This window comes from Misgurnus anguillicaudatus, chromosome 16, assembly GCF_027580225.2.
Source record: "Misgurnus anguillicaudatus chromosome 16, ASM2758022v2, whole genome shotgun sequence".
In the NCBI taxonomy this organism is placed as follows: domain Eukaryota; kingdom Metazoa; phylum Chordata; class Actinopteri; order Cypriniformes; family Cobitidae; genus Misgurnus; species Misgurnus anguillicaudatus.
In genome coordinates, this window is record NC_073352.2 from 32,448,775 (window position 1) to 32,468,904 (window position 20,130).

General features: G+C 37.9%; 2 protein-coding genes across 5 annotated transcripts in view; one reads left to right on the forward strand and one right to left on the reverse strand.

The window, feature by feature from the left end:
* Window positions 1-122: 122 nt before the first annotated feature.
* hnrnph1 (heterogeneous nuclear ribonucleoprotein H1) lies at window positions 123-11,244 on the forward strand. 4 transcript variants are annotated; one of them, XM_055177485.2, is made up of 11 exons: window positions 123-342; window positions 714-811; window positions 897-1,052; window positions 1,138-1,281; window positions 2,536-2,674; window positions 4,051-4,229; window positions 6,757-6,860; window positions 7,180-7,315; window positions 7,468-7,545; window positions 7,628-7,726; window positions 10,207-11,244. In XM_055177485.2, exons 2-11 carry the CDS (start codon window positions 727-729, stop codon window positions 10,308-10,310), a joined length of 1,224 nt encoding a protein of 407 aa, XP_055033460.1. In that variant the 5' UTR covers window positions 123-342; window positions 714-726; the 3' UTR covers window positions 10,311-11,244. The 4 variants fall into 4 exon arrangements, with proteins under 4 accessions (XP_055033460.1, XP_055033461.1, XP_055033462.1 ...); XM_055177486.2 differs by lacking the exon at window positions 123-342 and having other exon boundaries at window positions 7,628-7,853; XM_055177487.2 differs by lacking the exon at window positions 123-342 and having other exon boundaries at window positions 7,468-7,530; window positions 7,628-7,853.
* A 3,694-nt stretch (window positions 11,245-14,938) lies between these two features.
* Window positions 14,939-20,130, reverse strand: part of rufy1 (RUN and FYVE domain containing 1) — a 45,700-nt gene continuing 40,508 nt past the window's right edge. Inside the window, exons 10-18 of the mRNA XM_073854511.1 lie at window positions 18,465-18,581; window positions 18,212-18,379; window positions 18,035-18,132; window positions 17,803-17,922; window positions 17,560-17,689; window positions 16,159-16,253; window positions 16,000-16,048; window positions 15,795-15,872; window positions 14,939-15,473 (exon numbers count right to left, since the gene is read on the reverse strand). Of these exons, the coding sequence (XP_073710612.1) occupies window positions 15,333-15,473; window positions 15,795-15,872; window positions 16,000-16,048; window positions 16,159-16,253; window positions 17,560-17,689; window positions 17,803-17,922; window positions 18,035-18,132; window positions 18,212-18,379; window positions 18,465-18,581 (996 nt within the window). The 3' untranslated portion in view covers window positions 14,939-15,332. The remainder of the gene's footprint in view (window positions 15,474-15,794; window positions 15,873-15,999; window positions 16,049-16,158; window positions 16,254-17,559; window positions 17,690-17,802; window positions 17,923-18,034; window positions 18,133-18,211; window positions 18,380-18,464; window positions 18,582-20,130) is intronic.

Consider the following 20,130-nt stretch of genomic DNA (forward strand, 5'->3'; position numbering starts at 1 on the left):
TATGCTTACTGCACAAAATGTAACATCATACCACACGGAAATGCATTTTTCGAGGTGTAATTTAGTTTTTTAAAAAGTTGTAGTTTCACATCCCAGCCACAGGTGGCAGTAAACGCTTCTGAGTTTCTGTATCCGCCTAAAAATCAACGAGTCGGTGTTTCTCGTGCCTGTTCGGACGCGCGGCTTCTGCTTCTGTTTTATTGTTCGTTGTATTACTGGACATTAACAAACATTTCTTAAAAATAATAAGATTAAAATATCAAAATCGTGAACATTTTATTTTGACAAGCTTAAGAAATTACGCACCCTGCTTCGTTTGAGGAAACGAAGCGACTTGAGAAGGTATGTGGGTCAGCAAGCTGGACAAGCTAACAGTTTCACTTTTATTTTCTCATGTATGAAACATTTTTTGTATTTTCCAACTAAATATACATATTTATTCGTCAAATAGAGACATATTCTATGACAATGGGGGTCGTGTGTTCGTTTTGTCTCGCGAGTAGCCTATCTGTATGATAAATCGTGACGTATGCTAATAGTATTTATATATGTATGTTGTTTTCGTCAAAAGCCTAAGTACTCACCAAGTTGTAATGTTAATGTGAGGTGTTGTTAACATTAATGCATATAACTTTAGAGCTGATAGATGTTGTTTATTCCCTAAATATTGTATCACTGAATTGACCCAATTATTTATCTTCCTTATTGAGAAGAATCATTTCCATTATGGCAGATGGAGAGGGGTTTGTGGTCCGGGTCAGAGGACTTCCCTGGTCATGCTCAGCAGATCAAGTTCATAGATTTTTCTCAGGTAAAGTAACATGTGCTCAAATGTAATGTTTGCTTTTTCTCTAACATTTTAGTATCATATTTAATCCCTTTTCTTATTTTCTCAGAGTGCAAAATTGCAAACAATGGGACAAGCATACATTTCACGTATACAAGGGAAGGGCGACCCAGCGGAGAGGCATTTGTCGAGTTTGAATCGGAGGAAGATCTTAAACTTGCTGTAAAAAAAGATCGAGAAACCATGGGTACCCGTTATGTAGAAGGTAAGCAACACTGGTCTTGTGCCACAGCAGGCAAACATTCGTACTGAAATTCGTCTTAAAATAACATATTCATGTGCGCTTTTAGTATTCAAATCCAATAGTGTTGAGATGGACTGGGTTCTGAAGCACACCGGGCCGGACTGCCCGGACACGGGAGGAGATGGCCTGGTTAGGCTTCGAGGTCTGCCCTTTGGATGCAGCAAAGAGGAAATTGTCCAGTTTTTTGCAGGTATGTTTTTTGGGTGGTCCGAATTTCACCTTCCTCAAATAGTGTACCAAGATAAGAATTTTCCTAGCTTATTAGACCATTACAAAATTAGTGTTGTTAAAAGGAGCATAAACGATTTCAGTCATAGTTTTTGGACTTATAAATTCCTCATCAAATATTAGTTAAAGCTTTGAAATTAAATCAAGAAGGAAACCACAAGGACCAAGATGGGGTCACATTTTTACTTGCCTCAAATAATGTAATTATATTAAATTATTAAAATTATTTAATGTAGCGCTGTCAAACGATTAATCACATACAAAATAAAAGTTTGCGTTTGCATGTGTGTGTAATTATTGTGTGTATATATAACTACCTACATACATGTTTAAAATTAAGAAAAATGCTCATATTTTTATTTAAATAATAATATATAATTATATATAATGTTACATTATATATAAATAAAATACATTTAATACACACACACACACACACACACGTAAATATTTCTTAAATATATACATGAATGTTTGTGTATTTATATATACATAATTAATAATAACGCAAATTACACACATATCATGCAAACAAACTTTGTATGTAATTAATCGCGATTAATCGTTTGACAGCCCTAAGTAATTCACTTAGATGTAGGGCTACATAACGTTTATTCGTGACTGATCGTTTGCAGAATAAAAGTTTTTGTTTACATCCTGTATGTGTGAAAAAAAAGTAAAAAAAGTTTAATATTTATTTATATAAATGATATATAAATATAAAAATGTATATACACACGTAAATACTTTTTAAATATCTACATGCATGTGTATTTATTTAAACATAATTATTACACACACACACACACACACACACACACACACACACACACACACACACACACACACACACACACACACACACACACACTTAAGGTAAACAAAAACTTTTATTTTGCAATCGATTAGTCGTGATTAATCGTTATGCAGCCCTACTTATACTTCATAATTTAGCTACTATTTCCTCAGCCCTCTGAGAGCATATATTTGCATATTAAAGGTGGCCATATCATTTATGGTGCATTTATTAGAGCTACAGAGGGTTGATACAAATGCCCAACTTCTGCATAATCTGTTAATTTGTCGAGGCCATGTGTGTGGTATGTTTATGTAGTCATTTGACATAAAGAGAAACCCATAAAGAAATATAAAGTCTTGTTAATGGGTTTGTGATTTAATTTGTCCCCCACTGGGGTTATCTGTCCTTGGGTTGAAGGGTTGGAAATCGTGCCAAATGGGATAACATTGCCGGTGGACTTCCAGGGGAGGAGTACGGGGGAGGCCTTCGTGCAGTTTGCTTCACAGGATATAGCCGAAAAGGCTCTAAAGAAACACAAGGAAAGAATAGGGCACAGGTGGGGATGGCTGGTTGGTTGCCTCGATACGTTGCTTTTCTTATGGTGTTCCCCTCAGAAAATCATTCATTGCAGAAATGGTCAGACACGACAACCAGTAGCAACACTGACCTAAGATGATTGATGACATCTTTTTAAAAACATGTTGTGCTTTAGTGCTGAGTGGACCATTGAGAGTTACTGGTTTCATGAAAAACAGCTTGGCGTAGATAACTGAACGTGAGCATATTTGAAACAACGTGTTACAACAAGTTGAAGTGTTTTTCATCATCATGGACAGATCCTAACACTTACCAATATTCTTGTAAATAAATAGTGCCGCAGCGATCACGTATTTTTGTAGGCAAACCCGGAAGCGAGTTAGCATTTTCCGGTTCCATTGTCCTGAAGTCAATCTTTATTTTTAAATGGGGCTTTGGGTAAACTCCATAAATAAGATCTTGGGTTAGTATAAGGCAAAGATATTTTCCTGTTTTATTCTACGACACAGCAGTGTAATACCTTTTAAAAGCTTTAAAGTGTCTTTTAAAAGGGTGGTTGCTACTGCTGGGACTACAGACTTAATTGGGGACTTGAAAGGTCATCACCCACAAAAATTCCCAACAAACATTCATCCACACATATCAGGAAACATGTTTTAAATGTGTTTAAAAGAGCTGTCGGAAGCTTGGTGTTGATGACGTTGATGTGTAGTTTCATTTCTAGTACATTTATACTTCAAAATTGATAAAAGTTGTATTCATCTGTGAAGATTATCTTGTTGGACAAAACGTGTAAGTGTAGGTGTAAAAACAGAGCTTATTTTTTGCAGTCTATTTGAAAAATGAATGGTCTTTATTGCAAAGGAACCCATGTCCCGCCGACTTCCGGGTTAGCCTACACCTGCGGCACTCTATTGCACACTTTTACAATGCCGATCATTTATTGGTTCGAATTTTGTCACATGGGCACTCAGCACTAAGAGTAATGTTGTAGGAATCTCTGTGTATTTACCATTTTGAAGACTTGACATCTCGAGGAGCCAGTAAAACAGGTAATGCTAAGATACACTTGGAAGCCTAAAGCTTTGCTATATATTCTGTCCAATAGGAAAACACCAATGCCAACTGGTTTTGGGTGACCATAAGAAAAGTTCTTTGTAATAAAGGGTTAAATGAAACTAAATATGTAAGGGTTTAATTTTCTTTGTCTATCATCTCCGGAGTCTCATTTGTAGTCACTGAATAAAGACACAGAGTAAATTTGTCGCTGGACTGATTCTGAGGGCGTCTATTCATTAAATCAGTTCGGGCAGCCTTTCTTTATACTGCATACAGGAATGCTCTCGCCTCTTGCTGGCAGGACCCGGTGCCATCACTCTGGGTTTATGTTTTTAGGTATATAGAGATCTTCAAGAGCAGCCGTGCGGAGGTACGCACGCACTATGAGCCGCAGCGCAAGGCCATGGGCATGCAGAGACCGAGTCCCTACGACAGACCGAGTGGCGGCCGAGGCTACAACAATTCGGGCCGAGGCGTCTCTTTTGAAAGAGTGAGACGTGGAGGATACGGTGGAGGTAAGAATGATTGTGGGGAAGCTTCATGAATGCGGTTAAACTCTTAAGGGCTGGGGTTTAGGTTAAGCCAGGACTGGGCCTTAGTTATATTAGGACATTTAAAGGAAAACTCTTTTTCTTAAATATGCTAATTTTCCACCTCTCGCTGAGTTAAACGAATAGCACTTTTGGGAGTACTTCGACTCACCTGAAAAGTCCGCTCACCTTCTCCCTCTCATAATGGGAGAGGGAGGGTGTTACTGCGCCGAGTCAAAGTACTCCCAAAAGTGCTATTACGCCATACAATATAGTTCCTCTTTAAATCAGCTTAGAAAAGCGCTACGTTTTATTTTGTACCACCAAACTTGCTCGTATAACTACTCGTCTTAAATAGGAAAAACGTTGATGTGTTTGGTCACTTCTAACTTTATGTCTAAATGGTACCATTGAATGAATGGGGCTAAGCTAAATGCTATCGAAGCGTCGCAGCGCGCTCCAGCGCTTACATGCACGCACACAGATGATAGAGGGATGTATCAACAATTCTTAGTTAAGGTAATAACATATTTTAATATTGAAAATGAGTAGACTATTCCTTTAATATCCGCTTAATCTCCTTATCCGTTTCAATATATATATATCTATCTTCCAAGGGTTTTTTCTCCTAGGACTTTTTTTACTTCCCCGGCTAAAATCCGGGCTTTTTTTCTTCTAGGGGGTTTTTCAACCCGGGGAGGCAGCCTTCTTGGGCATAACTTCTATACGTCACATTAGTAATACGTTCGCTTATAATGTTGATTTAAAGCCGCAGCAAATTTAGCTGCTTGTGCTATCGTGTATTATGTTGTGCTATCTGTCGATTTTCTGTGCTTTTCACTGCATCTATTATGTAAAGCTGCTTTGATTCAATTACCAAATTGTGAAAAGTGCTATATAAATAAAATTGAATTGAATTGGTTATTTTAGCGTGAAGCTAATGGTCTAATCAGATTCAATGGATTATGCTAAGCTATGCTAAAAGTGGTAGCGCCAGACCCGGAGATCGGCTGAACTGTTTAACTCTAGGGGAGCTGAAAAATAAGTTGAGTGTCCCTTTAAGTAGTTTTTACAAACATACCTTACAAAAACTTTACTGGTGTGCATCTCGAGACATCTCGAAACAATGTCACTATATGTTTGTATATGTCAGTTTTTAAATTAAGGCAGCTCAAACATGCATTTTAAACCACCCTTAAAAGTATTTGTTGATTGCCACAGAAGTTTTAGAGAGCAAAAGTTGCATTTTAAGAGGAGAAATCTTTAGGAAGATTATGAGCTTTACATTCCCTCTTTGAACTGACAACTTTCTTTAAATAGTTAAAGGGATAGTTCAGCCAAAAATTTTAATTACCCCATGTTTTGCTCACCCTCAAGCCATCCTTGATGTATATGATTATCTTTTTTCAGAGGAAGACTATCAGAGTTATACTAGACAATGCTCAAGCTTTATAATGGTAGTAAATGGTGCATCTGATTTATAGCCCAAAAAAGTCGAAGCATCCTTCACAGAAATAATGGCTCCAAGGGGTTAATAAAGGCCTTCTGAGGGCAATCAATGTGATTTTGTATGAAAAAATCAATATGTAAAACTAAAATAACTGGCTTCTTTTAACAGTAAAGATAAGACAAAAATATATTTTTTTTTAAACAAAATTTCATCAATTGCCTTTAGAAGGCCTTTATTAACCCACTGGAGCCATGTGGATTACTTCTGTGAAGGACAAACAGACATTTTTGGGCTTCAAATCAGAAGCACCATTTACTACCATTATAAAGCTTTGAACAGTCAGGACATTTTCTACTAAAGCTATGATTGTGTTTGTTTAAAATAAGATAATCATATACATCTCAGATGTTTGAGGGCGAGGAAATCATGGGGTAGTATTAATTTTTTCTGATCCCTTTAAAGTTGGAACCCAAAGGTTGTAGGTTCAAACTAGAGGTCTTCTCGGGTCCAAAGATATATACTCGACCCGAAATTACCCGAATCACTTTATACCCAAACCCGACCTGCATAAATCATTTTTTTATAAGAAAGACCCCGCCTGAGACAAACCCGAGAAAATTAGACCCGAGTCCGACTTAAACTAGTGGCATTTTTTTTAACCTAACTGGACCCGAATGTAAACGGCACTGACGTGTGTGCATTCTGCAGCCCCGCAACCTTTCACATGTGAAAACCTCAGGTTTTTGGATCTAAGTGGACCCGTGAAGACACCTAGTTCAAACTACACATCTGCTAAATGAAGTTTTTTATCCACGATAGTAACCTTTGTCTTTCTCAGTGAATGATTGAAGACATTATTACCTGATTGTCTTTAAAGCAAACTTATTTGTGAACAATGCACAGTACAAATAATGATCTGACTGTGTCTTCAAGATAAGTCTTCATCATGAGCAACAACCTCTTGATGTAGATATAAATGTATGCAGTTAAGCAAAGTAAACCTTGAAAAGCTCATCAGACGAATGATTGTTTACAAATTTGCTTGTGTTTCTTTACTATGAGATGGGCGTTATGGAGATGCAGGTTCCTCCTTTCAAAGCACAACAGGTCACTGCGTGCATATGAGAGGTCTTCCATACAGAGCCAGTGAGACGGACATATACAATGTAAGTCCTTAAATGTTATTCCTGAAACTAAGCATAATGTTACTCTTAGAGCTGGGCGACGTAGACCTACATTCTTATTTTGGTCATTTTAAGACACGATAAATATCTGTGCGTTTACTACAAAGTGGAAAAAATGTTAATAAATGCTAGTTAAAACCGATAAAGATGATATCTCATCCCGTATCCCGCTTGGAAAAATACTGATTTATCACTAAAGCTCGATATACCCAGCCCTAGTTTGTCTGTATGAACAACATCCTCTTTATAACTCAAGTTTGGTTGGTCCAGTAAGACTTTGCTCTCTATTACATCTTTCAAGTTCTTCTCTCCACTGAACCCGGTGCGCGTTCACGTGGAGATCGGCCCAGATGGGCGAGTAACGGGCGAGGCGGATGTAGAGTTTGCCACACATGAGGACGCTGTGGCTGCCATGTCCAAGGACAAAGCCAACATGCGTAAGTGATATTTAAAGTGACAGTTCACCCAAAAAAGGAAAAGGGAACACGTGCTGATATCAATTTGAATAAAAGGGGACACTAGTGGGTCTTTAGTTGGTTGGTAATAACAAAGACTAACCAAGTTATTCCAATCCGTTTGATGTCTGCAGAGCACCGTTATGTGGAGCTGTTCCTAAACTCAACATCAGGGGGTGGAAGTGGAGGATATGGAGGTCAGATGATGGGCGGTATGGCTAAGACTCCCTCTTCACACCCTATGAGCTCAGTAACTATATATATATGTAATAATGCATCATTGTTGAATTTTAGGAAATCAGTCGTCTTACGGACACAGCAGCCAGCAGATGGGCTCTGGCTACAGCGGCGGTTATGGTAACCAGAGCGGCATGGGCGGCTACAGCGACTACAGTGAGTGTCAGCTCTTCCGTAGGTCTGCTGGCCGGTGCCATGACAAATCCTATCGCCCTTGGACCCCTAGGGGTAGCAGTTTGTAATGCCTGATTAAAAAGCCTTTCGTGTAATCCTGTTGTAGCAGGTAAATACAATCATAATTAAGTACAGTACTTCAATGGCAAAAGTATATATTTTAATAAAGTTTGTCTGATCTTACATTGACTATAACGTAGTATTTTTCTGTTGTGATGCATAATGATAATAATAATACTACGTGTTTGCGCTTTGACAATTCAACATTTTATGCAATTTTGAGGTTTTTGTAACTTACTTAAACGCATCAAGACATATAAAGGTTTATAATTATGTTTAGTAACCCAGCATAGGTTGTGGCAAACTTTTGGGAAGCAAATGGGGAAACAAAGTATTATTTGAATTTAATCAAACTATTTAGTCAAAGATTACATAACGTAAGCTTTATGTAAACTATAAAGTACAAGAGGTTGTGCTGTTTTATGAATAGTCAAATATATCCAATATATCGCATTTACAGAATGGTTGTTACAAATAAACAGCAGCAAAGTCATTAACTACTATTATTCTACCAAAAGATATGTTGACTAGGACTTGGTTATTTAATTAAAGTTAAAGGGACACTCTACTTTTTTTGAAAATAAGCTCATTTTTTAGCTCCCCTAGAGTTAAACATTTGAGTTTTACCTTTAAAAAAAAAGGCTGATCTCCAGGTCTGGCGGTACCACTTTTAGCATAGCTTAGCATAATCCTTTGAATCTGATTGCCATTAGCATTGCGTTAAAAATAACCAAAGAGTTTCGATATTTTTCCTATTTTAAACTTGACTCTTCTGTAGTTACATCGTGTACTAAGGCTGACGGAAAATTAAAAGTTTTGATTTTCTAGGCCGATATGGCTAGGAGCCAGTGTTGGGGGTAACGCATTACAAGTAACATGCATTATGTAATAATATTACTTCTCTGAAATAACGAGTAAAGTAGCGCATTACTTTACAAATGTACACATTAATATTTGAGTTACTTTTTAAAAAAGTAATGCAAGTTACTTTATTAGTTTAATTCATTTGATTTAAAAAAATATTATGTACTGAATTAAACTAAACATAGTCACATTATGCACTCAATGCGTACACGCCTGTGTTGGAATAGTTTGAGTCAGAAACTGCGATGGCAGGCCAGAGCCCAAAATTTTTTGTATATATGCAATTTCAAAATGCAGAACTTTTCAGTCATAAAAAACACCTGCAAGGCCTGAAAGAGATCAAACCTCAGCCAAGAAAAAGTAATGTAAAAGTAACTAAAAAGTACTTTCCATGAAAAGTAACTAAGTAACGCAATTAGTTACTTTTTTTGGGAGTAACTTAATATTGTAATGCAATACTTTTAAAAGTAACTTTCCCCAACACTGCTAGGAACTATACTCTCATTCTGGCGTAATAATCAAGGATTTTGTTAACATGGCTGCAGGAGGCGCAATGATATTACGCAGCACCCGAATATAGTCCCCTTAGTAACTTTCAAATGGCATGGGACTATTTTCGGGCACTGCGTAATTTTACTGTGCCTGCTGCAGTCATGTTACGGCAGCAAAGTCTTTGATTATTACGCTAGAATGAGAGTATAGTCCTAACCATATCTGGCTAGAAAATCACAACTTTTAATTTTTTGTCGGTATTAGTACACGATGTAACTACAAAAGAGTCAAGTTTTAAATGGGGAAAAATATCGAAACTCTTTGGTTATTTTAGCGCGGGGCTGATGGTCTAATCAGATTCAATGGATAATGCTAAGCTATGCTAAAAGTGCTAGCGCCAGACCTGGAGATCAGCTGAATGGATTTCAAAACGGTAAAAATCAAATGTTTAACACTAGGGGAGCTGGAAATGAGCATATATATATATATAAAAAAATGGAGTGTCCCTTTAAAACTTTTATGGATGCTGGGCATTGAAATACACAGCTGTTAATGGGGTAGTTCACCCATGAATGAAAATTGTCATTATTTACTCACTTTCATGTTGTTACAAACCCATATAATGTTTTTATTCTGATAAACACGAAGGAAGATATTTTAACCAAACCGATTATGAGCACCATTCACTTCCATAGTAGGAAAAAAGAACACTATGGAAGTGAATGGGGCTCATGAACAAAATATCATTCCTGTTCATCAAAACAAAGAAATTTATACAAGTTTGTAACAACATGAGAGTAAATAAATGATGTGGGTGAACTATCCCTTTAAGTGTTTCATGTCACAGCAGTTACATTGTGTGTTTTGGCATGGCTCTAATACTTTAATGCCTAATTACCATCCGTGATCAGATAAATTGTAACTAAGCACCAAATATTTGCCCTGTTAAAAATTCGTTTAGGGGTCCAAGTAGGGTAGGATTTGTCGTAGTTTGACTCCTTGCAGAACTTTATGGTCCTATAATGCGTATTTCTCCCTCCTGTCAGGTAATCAGGGTGGAATGGGCAGCAGTTACTACAGCGGAGGCAGTCGAGGATCGATGGGCATGAACGGCCTGAACAGCGGAATGGGTGGAGGGTGGGGGATGTAGCCGTGCGTGTTGTTTCATAGCTACGGCAAACCCATTTCCTTTCATTTTGTTTTTACTTTTTTTTTGTTAAAGTTCTTCGTTCCTTTACTTTCAAGACAGCTGTTTGCTCTTCGATCTTCTTTGTATTGTATTCGAGCGTCTTTAGGGGGTGAAATCGTTTAACTTAACTTCTCCCCTTCTTTTTGTATTACGAATAAATAATTTATGTTTAAGACATAAACATTTAAGAAAAAAAAATGTGTTCAGTGCCGGAGAGGTGCCTGTTAATCTGTTTTTATTGTCAAGTGAAGAGAGAATTTATAGCAGGGATGGGCCAACTTAATGAAGCCTTAAGTACATGTAGATGGAGGTGTATCGGTGATTGTAGCATGTCATATCTCAAACTGCTTTATCAGAGATGTTTTGCATGCACTTAACGCTTGATTGAGGCTAACAGTTTATGTTTAGGGAAAATTGTATTATTTTAAAGCATGGGTCAGGGTGGGAAGAAAATGGTATTTCATTTAAGTGCATGTTACTGTTGCGTTTGATCTTCTCCATGCTGTGTACCAAACTTGTTATTTCAGTGCATCGAGTGGACGCATATCTGTTTCCTCATTTCTTTACAGGTGGACTAATACTTGGAGGCAGTGTTTGTTTATTATTAAACCATATACAATTCTATAAAATGTACAGAGTTATTAAACTTCATTACATGAACAGGAAAAAAAATTTACAACACAGAGGAAGTTGTCACAATCGCTGTAGACAAGAGAAGTTTAAAAAGTGACACAAAAATGCTTTGATTAGTAGCAGCGAATTAATGCATAAATGAGAAAATTAGTCCATATGCTTTGTTTTGAATACAGATAATACTACAAATGTAGCTTTAAATCCACTCAAATCAAGTGTTTGACTTCATTCATAATATATGAACAGAAAGAAGGGTGTAAATGGGTTATAAAATCATTCAGTAACAGTTTATTTTACAGCGTCTACAGCAAATTATGCATAATTACATGCAACTAACACTTAAAGGGAACGTTCACCCAAAAATGAAAATACAGACCTCTATCAATTTCTTTGTTCTGCTAAACAAACACAAAGATATTTGCATTCAAGCAGAAAACAGGGGTGCCATTGATTTCCATAGTAGGAAAAACAAATACTATGGAAGTCAATAGTGCTGTTTTTTTACTAACCTTGCTCAAATTATCTGTGTTTAGCAAAACAAAGAAATGTGTACAGATCTGTAACAATGACAGAATTTTCATATTTGGGTGAACTTTCCTAGTTTAAAGGGATATTCCAGCTAAATATCAAAATTGCCCCATGATTTACTCACCCTCAAGCAATCCCAAATACATCATCGTTCAGACGAGCACATTGGAAGTATTTGGGTCATTCTACAGAAATATTACACTTGAAAAACACTTTGACGTTACAATTTTTTAATATTTTAAAATGAAACAATAAGTTATTTGAACAATTACACTTTCTTGAGCTATCAATGTAGCAATATTTTATTTTTATAAATTAATTAGAATTCCAGGACAGACGTGCTCGTCCCCACAGTCATGTACAGAGGGAAAATGCTTTATTTTGAGATCAAAAACAGTGTTTTTTTTTCCATTTAAAATACAATAATGTGTCCATAACTATCAAATATATAATGTAAATTACATTAAAAAACAAAATGCTAAATAAATATTATAAAATATATAATGAAAACAGTGGCCCCCTGGAGTTGTGTCACTGGTGTTACCGTTTAACAAATCACACTGATGACATCAATTGACTTCCTTCTTTCAATTTCCTGAAGATCTATGAAGAGAAGCCCATGATAGGTCCATTGTCTCTTTTCAGTTATCAGAAATCTTTTCATTTATCTCATGATTTCATATGAAGCTTTTAGTTTAAGTCACTGGTATGACCTCCTTTATTGTTTGGGAATTGCAAAAAACTAGAATACAAATAGATTAAACTACTTAATTTAGTGAGTATACAATTATTGACAACATGTGGTTTGATACTTTGCAGCAGCAATTTTGTAAAATGCAGTTTTCATGAAAATTGTCACTGGTGTTACCTTCCTTATGGGTAACAGCAGTGAAGACCAGTAACACCAGTGACTGGTGATTTGATGTGTCACTGGTTTTACTGTGTTTTTTTCTTTCACATTAAATAAACTCTTTCACATGTGACATCATGATAATTTTAAATGCATTGAATTCTGCTACACTTGAGAATTGAAAAAAATATAAATATGTTTCATAAACACCTTTAATATTGCTAAAGAAGTAAGGAAACACCAGTGGAAAAAAAGGTGTATTAAGTACATGCACACAAAAAATAAAAAATTAAGCTGTCATTTATGTGTACTCATATAGTCAAAGAGTAATCTGATAATGGGTCTAAGTTTAAATGTTAGAAAAAAGAAATCAATTTTAAGACACCTTGACATACCAAAAGTGGATGTTTCTGCATGACCCATTTAGTAAATGTCCTTGCTCTTCCAAGCTTTATAATGGTAGAAAACAGGGATCAGGAAACAACTTCTGACCCTAAACCCCCCAAAAGTGCATCGGTCCTTCACAGAAGTAAGCCATGGGTATGCTTTCACAATTAGTCCAAGAGGCATTGTTACAGGTTATTATAGTTATAAAGTTTGAAATGTGGATATTTTTCTTACAAAATCGTAACGATTACCCGAAGACATTAATTAAAGGAATAGTCCATTTTCTTAAAAGAAAAATCCAGACAATCCACTCACCACCATGTCATCCAAAATGCCGATGTCCCTCTTTGCTCAGTCCAGAAGAAATTATGCCTCCTGAGGAAAACATTGCAGGATTTCTCTCATTTTAATGGACACCACCACTCAACACCCAACTCGACACCCAACAGTCTTCTTCAACAGAGCTTCAAAGGACTACAAACGATCCCAAACGAGGCACAAGGGTCCCATCTAGCAAAACGATTGTAACCCGCGACAATAAAAACAACAAATATACACTTCCAAACCACAACCCCTCGTCCAGGTCCGGCCCAGCGCGACCTAACGCAAATGCGTAGTGACGTAGGGAGGTCACGTGTTAGATATATAAAACGCACATTTGCGGACCATTTTAAACAATAAACTGACACAAAGACATTAATTAGTATCATTCCACATACAACACTTTCTCAACACTTGTAAACACTGGGGTGGAGTTTCGCGTTCGTCCTCTGTGACCTCTTGACGTCATGACGTATTGCGTGAGGTCACGCTGATGCTTTCAGGGCGGGACCTAGACGAAAAGTTGTGGTTTAAAAGTGTATATTTGTTATTTTTCTTGTCAAAAATGATAATCGTTTTGCTAGATAAGACCCTTATACCTCGTTTGGGATTGTTTATAGTCCTTTGAAACTCCGTTGAAAAAAACTGTTAAGTGTTGATTCAAGTGTTAAGTGTTGGTGTCTATTAAAGTCCATTAAAATGAGAAAAATCCTGCAATGCCCCCCTCAAAAAGCACAACTTCCTCTGGACTGAACAAAGAAAGACACCAACACCCCGGATGACATGGCGGTGAGCAAACCATCTGGACCCCTCTTCCAAGAACATGGAATTTCTTAAAAATGGAATTTGAAAATGGAATTTTCAAAGTCAAGCTGTTCTCTAATCCCTGTTCTCCACCACTACAAAGCTTGAAAGGACATTTACCAAAATAACTCCAAATGTGTTCGTCAGAAAGATGATGGGCATATCCATCTCGGATTGCTTGAGTAAATCATGGGATAATTTGATACTGTATTTGGCTGAAGTGACAAGGACACCATAAAATAAAATGTGACTAATCATTCTTATGTAAAGAATCAACGTAATGAACTATTGCATTCAATACATGGCTAATATACGTAAAAATAACTTTTATTAAATTCCTGAACATTAAAGATTTCGCAACTGAATTCATTTAGTAGTAATTGACCCCCTCTTTTGACAAACAAGAGCTGCTACCTGATGCATTGATATTTTTTCATACAAGACATGCACAGCATCTGTATTAAAGGAAAACACCACAGCTTTCAATATTTTACTATATTCCCATCTCAACCTAGACAAATGAACTCATACCCATCCTCATTCAATGCGCGCACCCAATCTTTGCACAGCGTGTTGTGTAATGTGCCAGCATTTAGCCCAGCCCCACCCATTCCCCAGGATCCAAACAGGGATGAACCCAGAAGCCACCAAACACTTCCATGTTCTCACCATTCAAAGACAGCCACATGAGTAGCCACACGAGCAAGTATGGTGGCACAAAATAAAATGTCGATATTTTAAACAGATAACTATTGTATTTTGTGCCACCATACTCACTCGTGCAACCACTCATGCAACAGTCCTCAAACAGGGAAAACATGGAAGTGTTTGGTGGTTTCTAAATTCATCCCGGCGTGGATCCCAAGGAACGAATGTGGCCAGGCCAAATGCCAACACATACACGACGCGCTGAACAAAGAACAAGTGCACGCATTGTATGTATTCATTCGTCTAAGTTGAGGTAAGAACACAGTAAAATATTGAAAAACGGTGCTGTTTTCCTTTAAATCTTCATAGTACACCAAAAAAAACAATATGGCAAAATATTGGCACAATCGAGTCTCCATAAACAAAAACACCTGTATTTGAGGTCATAATTCCCTAATCAGAATTTATAAAACAGTGACAATATTTCAACAACAGAAGATGGGACTAAAGATCAAAAAGCATATAAATCCTCTGTATCCACAAATAGTGAATGCTCGAAAGGCTCAGATGTATTAGTTCTCCCTAAAATGGAGACTATCAATTAAAATACAATAGTTTATCTTAATGTTACCGTTGCTGATTGGCTAAAAATCTGCGTATGATTTTATATCAATGAAAGATTTTAATCAGAAAGAAGCCAAATAAGCTACAACAAATTAAGGTAATGCGTAAATTGGTTAAGTACAAATCTAAATCGCATTACAAAGGCCTGTAGCCCGCACGCACATGATCAGCAGATGTTGTGAGTGTCGTCAGGACCCGATGGAGCTTCTCTGGAGCAGAAGAGAATGACAGACGTCACAGACGCGCACCGGTCTGGGGTACGAAGGCAGAGCGAGCTCATTACTGGAGCAATTGCTGCAGTAAATATCTCCACAGTTCCTGCAATGGTGCTTCAAAAGAGAAGAACAAGAGTTGAATTAAAGGCAGGGTGCATGATCTCTGAAAGCCAATGTTGATATTAGAAATCACCTAAACAAACACACCCCTACCCCCAAGAGAATCTGGACTTTCTTTTGATAGACTCGCCCCACACATACGCAACCCAGGCAACGATTTCTGTTAGTAGACACGCCCCTTACAGCTGATTGGCTATAAGTGTTTTTTTTGGTAGTCGGCCCGACTACCTTTTCCAGTGTTTTTCAAAAATATTGCACCCCGCCTTTAAAGTATCGCAGTGAAGTCCGGTGACAAGCGTGAGATATGTTACTTACTTTCCTCCGTGCGATTGAAAATTCTTTCTGGCATTGTTTGCACTGTGTGGCTTCATCGTCCTTTAGCCAGGCATGACCCTGAAAAACATCATCTTAACACTTTTGAAGACGATCCAGAATGCAGGACCAAATGAAAATTGTCCTGTAATACTTTCATGTCATATATACAGTGATAAATATGTAATATGAGTTACATGACGTTCACCTTCAATGCTTTGTTGACCTCTTTAAAGTCCTCCATCTTGAGTTTGGACCTAAATGTAGGATTTTATCGTGAAATGTCTCAATATTGTTAAATATTATGGATTATTCCAGGACTACATAAGGACAAACATGAGATGAAAAAGATGACAAGGACTCTTACTGGCTAAGATGAAGACCCATCTCCTGCAGGGCTTGTTCCTGCTCCTCACAAAGCTGTTGAAGTTGCTTCTTCTCCTGCCGTAGTTCAAGCAGTTCCTGTAGAAAGACGCAACACATTTTTAAGCAAACGCCGAAGCTCAAACTGATAAACTTCCACCATAGATTAGCCTATGCTAACTCGTAAGACCTCCGTTCATCTTTGTCTTCTCTTCCGCTTCTGTTTTGAAGTGCATGCGCGAGACTAAAGTCACATGACTGCAGTGACATGGATGACATGTTATCCTCAAACATGTTTGCAAAGGTTTTTTTTCTAACTAATGCCGAGTTCAGACTGTATGATTTTCAAATTAGTCGGGTCACCTGTGGTTTCACACTGCGTGATTATCAGGGGAAGCGTTCAGTCGCTGCTGTTTCACACTGCATGATGGATTGGCGACAGGGGTCTTCATACTGCATGACTTTACCGTAAGAAGAATCGCCGATAACTTTTTCCCGGTCCGCAAACTACGTCTCACAACCAAACGCACGCGAGAAGTGACGCAAAGGAAACAGCGCGAGGTCACGCGTGCAAGACCGGAGTTCTCACGTGAGACTGGGATTATTATTAAAAATAGTCACCCGCAAGAAGTTTAACATACAAATTGCATGTGCGCTCATTTGCAGCAGAAAGAAGAAGAAATAAAAATTATGAATGAGGAAATGTTTGGAGAGACTCCTCCCCGAACTTCCAGCTGTCCTGTATGTTGCTCTCTCATTGGATGTAGGTCATCGCCGATGTTATTGTCAGTCAAAACACATTTCACACGGCATGATTTTGAATCGCCGACCGGTCCAGATATTTAGCATGCCAGATATCTCACGGGTGTCGGCGACTCGTCGGCGATCCTCTCAGAACGCGTCTTTTATAATTCACACTGTGTGATTGTCAATCGCGTGCACAAGCATCGATTTGCCTGTGATTTCGGCCATTTGTCGGCGATTTCGCAAAACCTGTCGGCGAGTCAAAATCAGGGCTAAAATCGTGCAGTCTGAACTCGGCATTACATGCATCTGGCACACAAAAAACTAACAAAAAAAAAAACAGCTGGGGCGCACCAGATAACACGTCAGCCGTGTCACTACAGTCACGTGATTTTGTCTTGTGCATGCACTTTACAACAGATGCAGAAGAGAAGACAAAGATGAACAGAGGTCTTATGAGTTTGAACAACATGAGGGTGAATCATTAATGACATTTTTTTTTCATTTTTGGGTGAACTATCCCTTTAATTTCTTCTCGACTGAACAAAGAAAGACAAACATTTGGATGACATGGGGTGAATAAATTATCAGGATTGTTTTTATAAAAGTGGAATTATCCTTTAAGTGTACTACTCATAAAGTTTACGGTCATGCATCTCACCGTCTGCAGGCCCTGCAGCTGCTGCAGTTGTGTGCGCAGCTCTGCGCTGTTGTCTTGTTCTCTCTGCAGCTCTTTCTGCATGTTTTGACGCTGTTCCTTCTCATTGCTCAGCTCCGACTCCAGTCCGGCCCTATCAGGAGAGAACAACAGCCGCGTTAAAACCAAAGAAGGACCTAGAGAGAAAAATTATGTTGACTACGTAGTGAAAAGTTATTCATGTTTATGGAGTCTTGATTTGGTAACCTGAGCGTGTCCAGGTCAGCGAGACGCTTCTGCAGACCGTTTATTTTCCCTTTCATTTCTGACCTCAGCTCATTCTGGCTTTCGTCCGTGTTCTTGCGGAAATTCTCAGAATTTTGTAGCCTGCAGAGTAAACACTCTTGTCACATTTGCTTTCTTAGCCATACATTACATTTTTGACTGTACTAGTACCCACATATGGACATCTTTGCTATGAAATAAAAATATATATCACCTCTGCTCCAGTTCTTTCATGGTCACCTCCATCTGAATCAACTTCTTTTCGATTTGTAGTTTCTCCTCTTCTTTTTTCTGAGACACTCGGTCAGACTCCTTATAAATGACACAACAGGAAGATTATTTCAAATTAAGAGTCCAAATGAAACCTGCATACAACAAAGAGTAGTAGTACCTGTGCCTTGTTGAACATCTGTAAGTTGATGTTCTTCACCTGGTCCAGCTGTTGTCGCAGTGCAGCCAGCGTGTCATGTTTCTCGTGAATGTCCTTTTCCAGGAGTTTCATGGCCACTTCCATTTCCTGCTTGAGACCCATCTGTAGTTCCAGCTCTTTTTGCAGCTCCTGATTGGTCAAACAGGACAAGTCAGCTTCTGTGATTGGTCCTACACAACGGCAACTCGAAATTCATCGCTTCGTTAAGTCTTACCTGCCGGATTCGTTTCTCCTCCTTGTACTGCTTCCAGACAACATTGTACATTTCATCCAAACCTTGCCGTGTCTGTCGATATGTTTCCAACTCCACTTGGCTGTCCTGGAGAGTCACCTAAAAACAGAAAAAAATCCCATACTGATGCTCATACAGTCCTTCCAGAAAAACGCGGAGTTTTTTTGTGATTGTTGCGGGCAAAAATCCTTGATTTTGCGGCACGTTTTCATAAAAAATGCGATGAAATATGCGAGATATTTAAGCAATTTATGCGATGGAATTGCGGGATTTGCGAAAATTGCGGAACTTGCAAAAACTGCGGAAACTTGCAAAAGCTGCAATGATGTTCACGTCACATAATCACGTCACTTTATTACGTTCCCATGGCAATAGAGGACACGGCTGCACTTTTGGGAAGTAAATGCAACAGTTTTCAACTTTCTGCTAATATATATGTGACTTTTTGCTATGAAAATGCGGAGATTATGAAATCATGCAAGCCCTGCATATTTTGTGCGTGGAAATATGTAATTAATGCGGCGAAAGTGCGTCGTATTTGGAAAAAGTGCAGCCCCGCATAAATATGCGGACTTTGGCTGACTATGCGATATATCGCGCGATCGCACAATCGCGTTTTTCTGGAGGGACTGCTCATAGCAAATTAAAAATGAAAACATGGTAATTTCACATAAACTGCATATATAGCAAAAAGGTTTTTGGTGTTTTTTTTCCAAAAAAGGAATGGCAAAACTATGATGGAGACAGTTTACAGGTCAGCTGATGTGCGTAAAAGTCACATGATCTTTTTTTAGATATTGCATGGTATGTTTGGTTGGAGGACAGACAGAAGAGATGTGTTCGACTTCATGTGGCATCACAAAAACCGACAAGCACATGACATAGATTCAGAAGTTGAATGCTTTGTATGCTTTCGAGTCGCTTTTGTGGTATTTTGTTGAAGTCGAACTGACCGTCACCATGGCTTTTGGAATGACTTATTGTGAGACAACAAAATTAGGTTTTAGATGCATAACATTCGTTTAATGGAAATGCCATCATTTCAAAATAGTTTTTATCGACATTTGGAAAATAACACAAAATTTTTAATGGAAACGCAGTGCTCTGTTGCAGACGCACTTGATTCTGAGGAACTACTTTGTTTGGCGGAAGAGTAATATTTTTACTAATATAATTACAACTTATTTGTTTTATTTTATGAAATCCTGCTATGCATATGAAGTAACCGTTTTATAAAAACAATAAGCCCCACGAAGCAGTGGTGTTACAGTGCATTTTATAACAGCTAAGGGGGTTTTAGGCACTCCGATTCGCTTCATGCCTAACAACGCCCCTTAGCTGTTATAAAATGCACTGGTAACCCACTGCTTCACGGGGCTTATTGCTTTATTATTATAAGTGACTTTGTATTTGTTTAATTGTTGTTGGGTTTTCATCAAAATAGTAATGAACCACAAGCATCTGTTTTAAAGTAAGAGGGAAATTCAGGTTTTTATTACTGTAACAAAGCATCAACACTTTCATATCATAATGGCTTATTTATTTTGTTAATAACAAATAAAGGTCTAAAGCTGAAGATTAAAATTAGTCTGTCCATCTGAGGCAAAATTCTCAGCACATCCCTGAAGACTTAATTCATTTAGTTAAT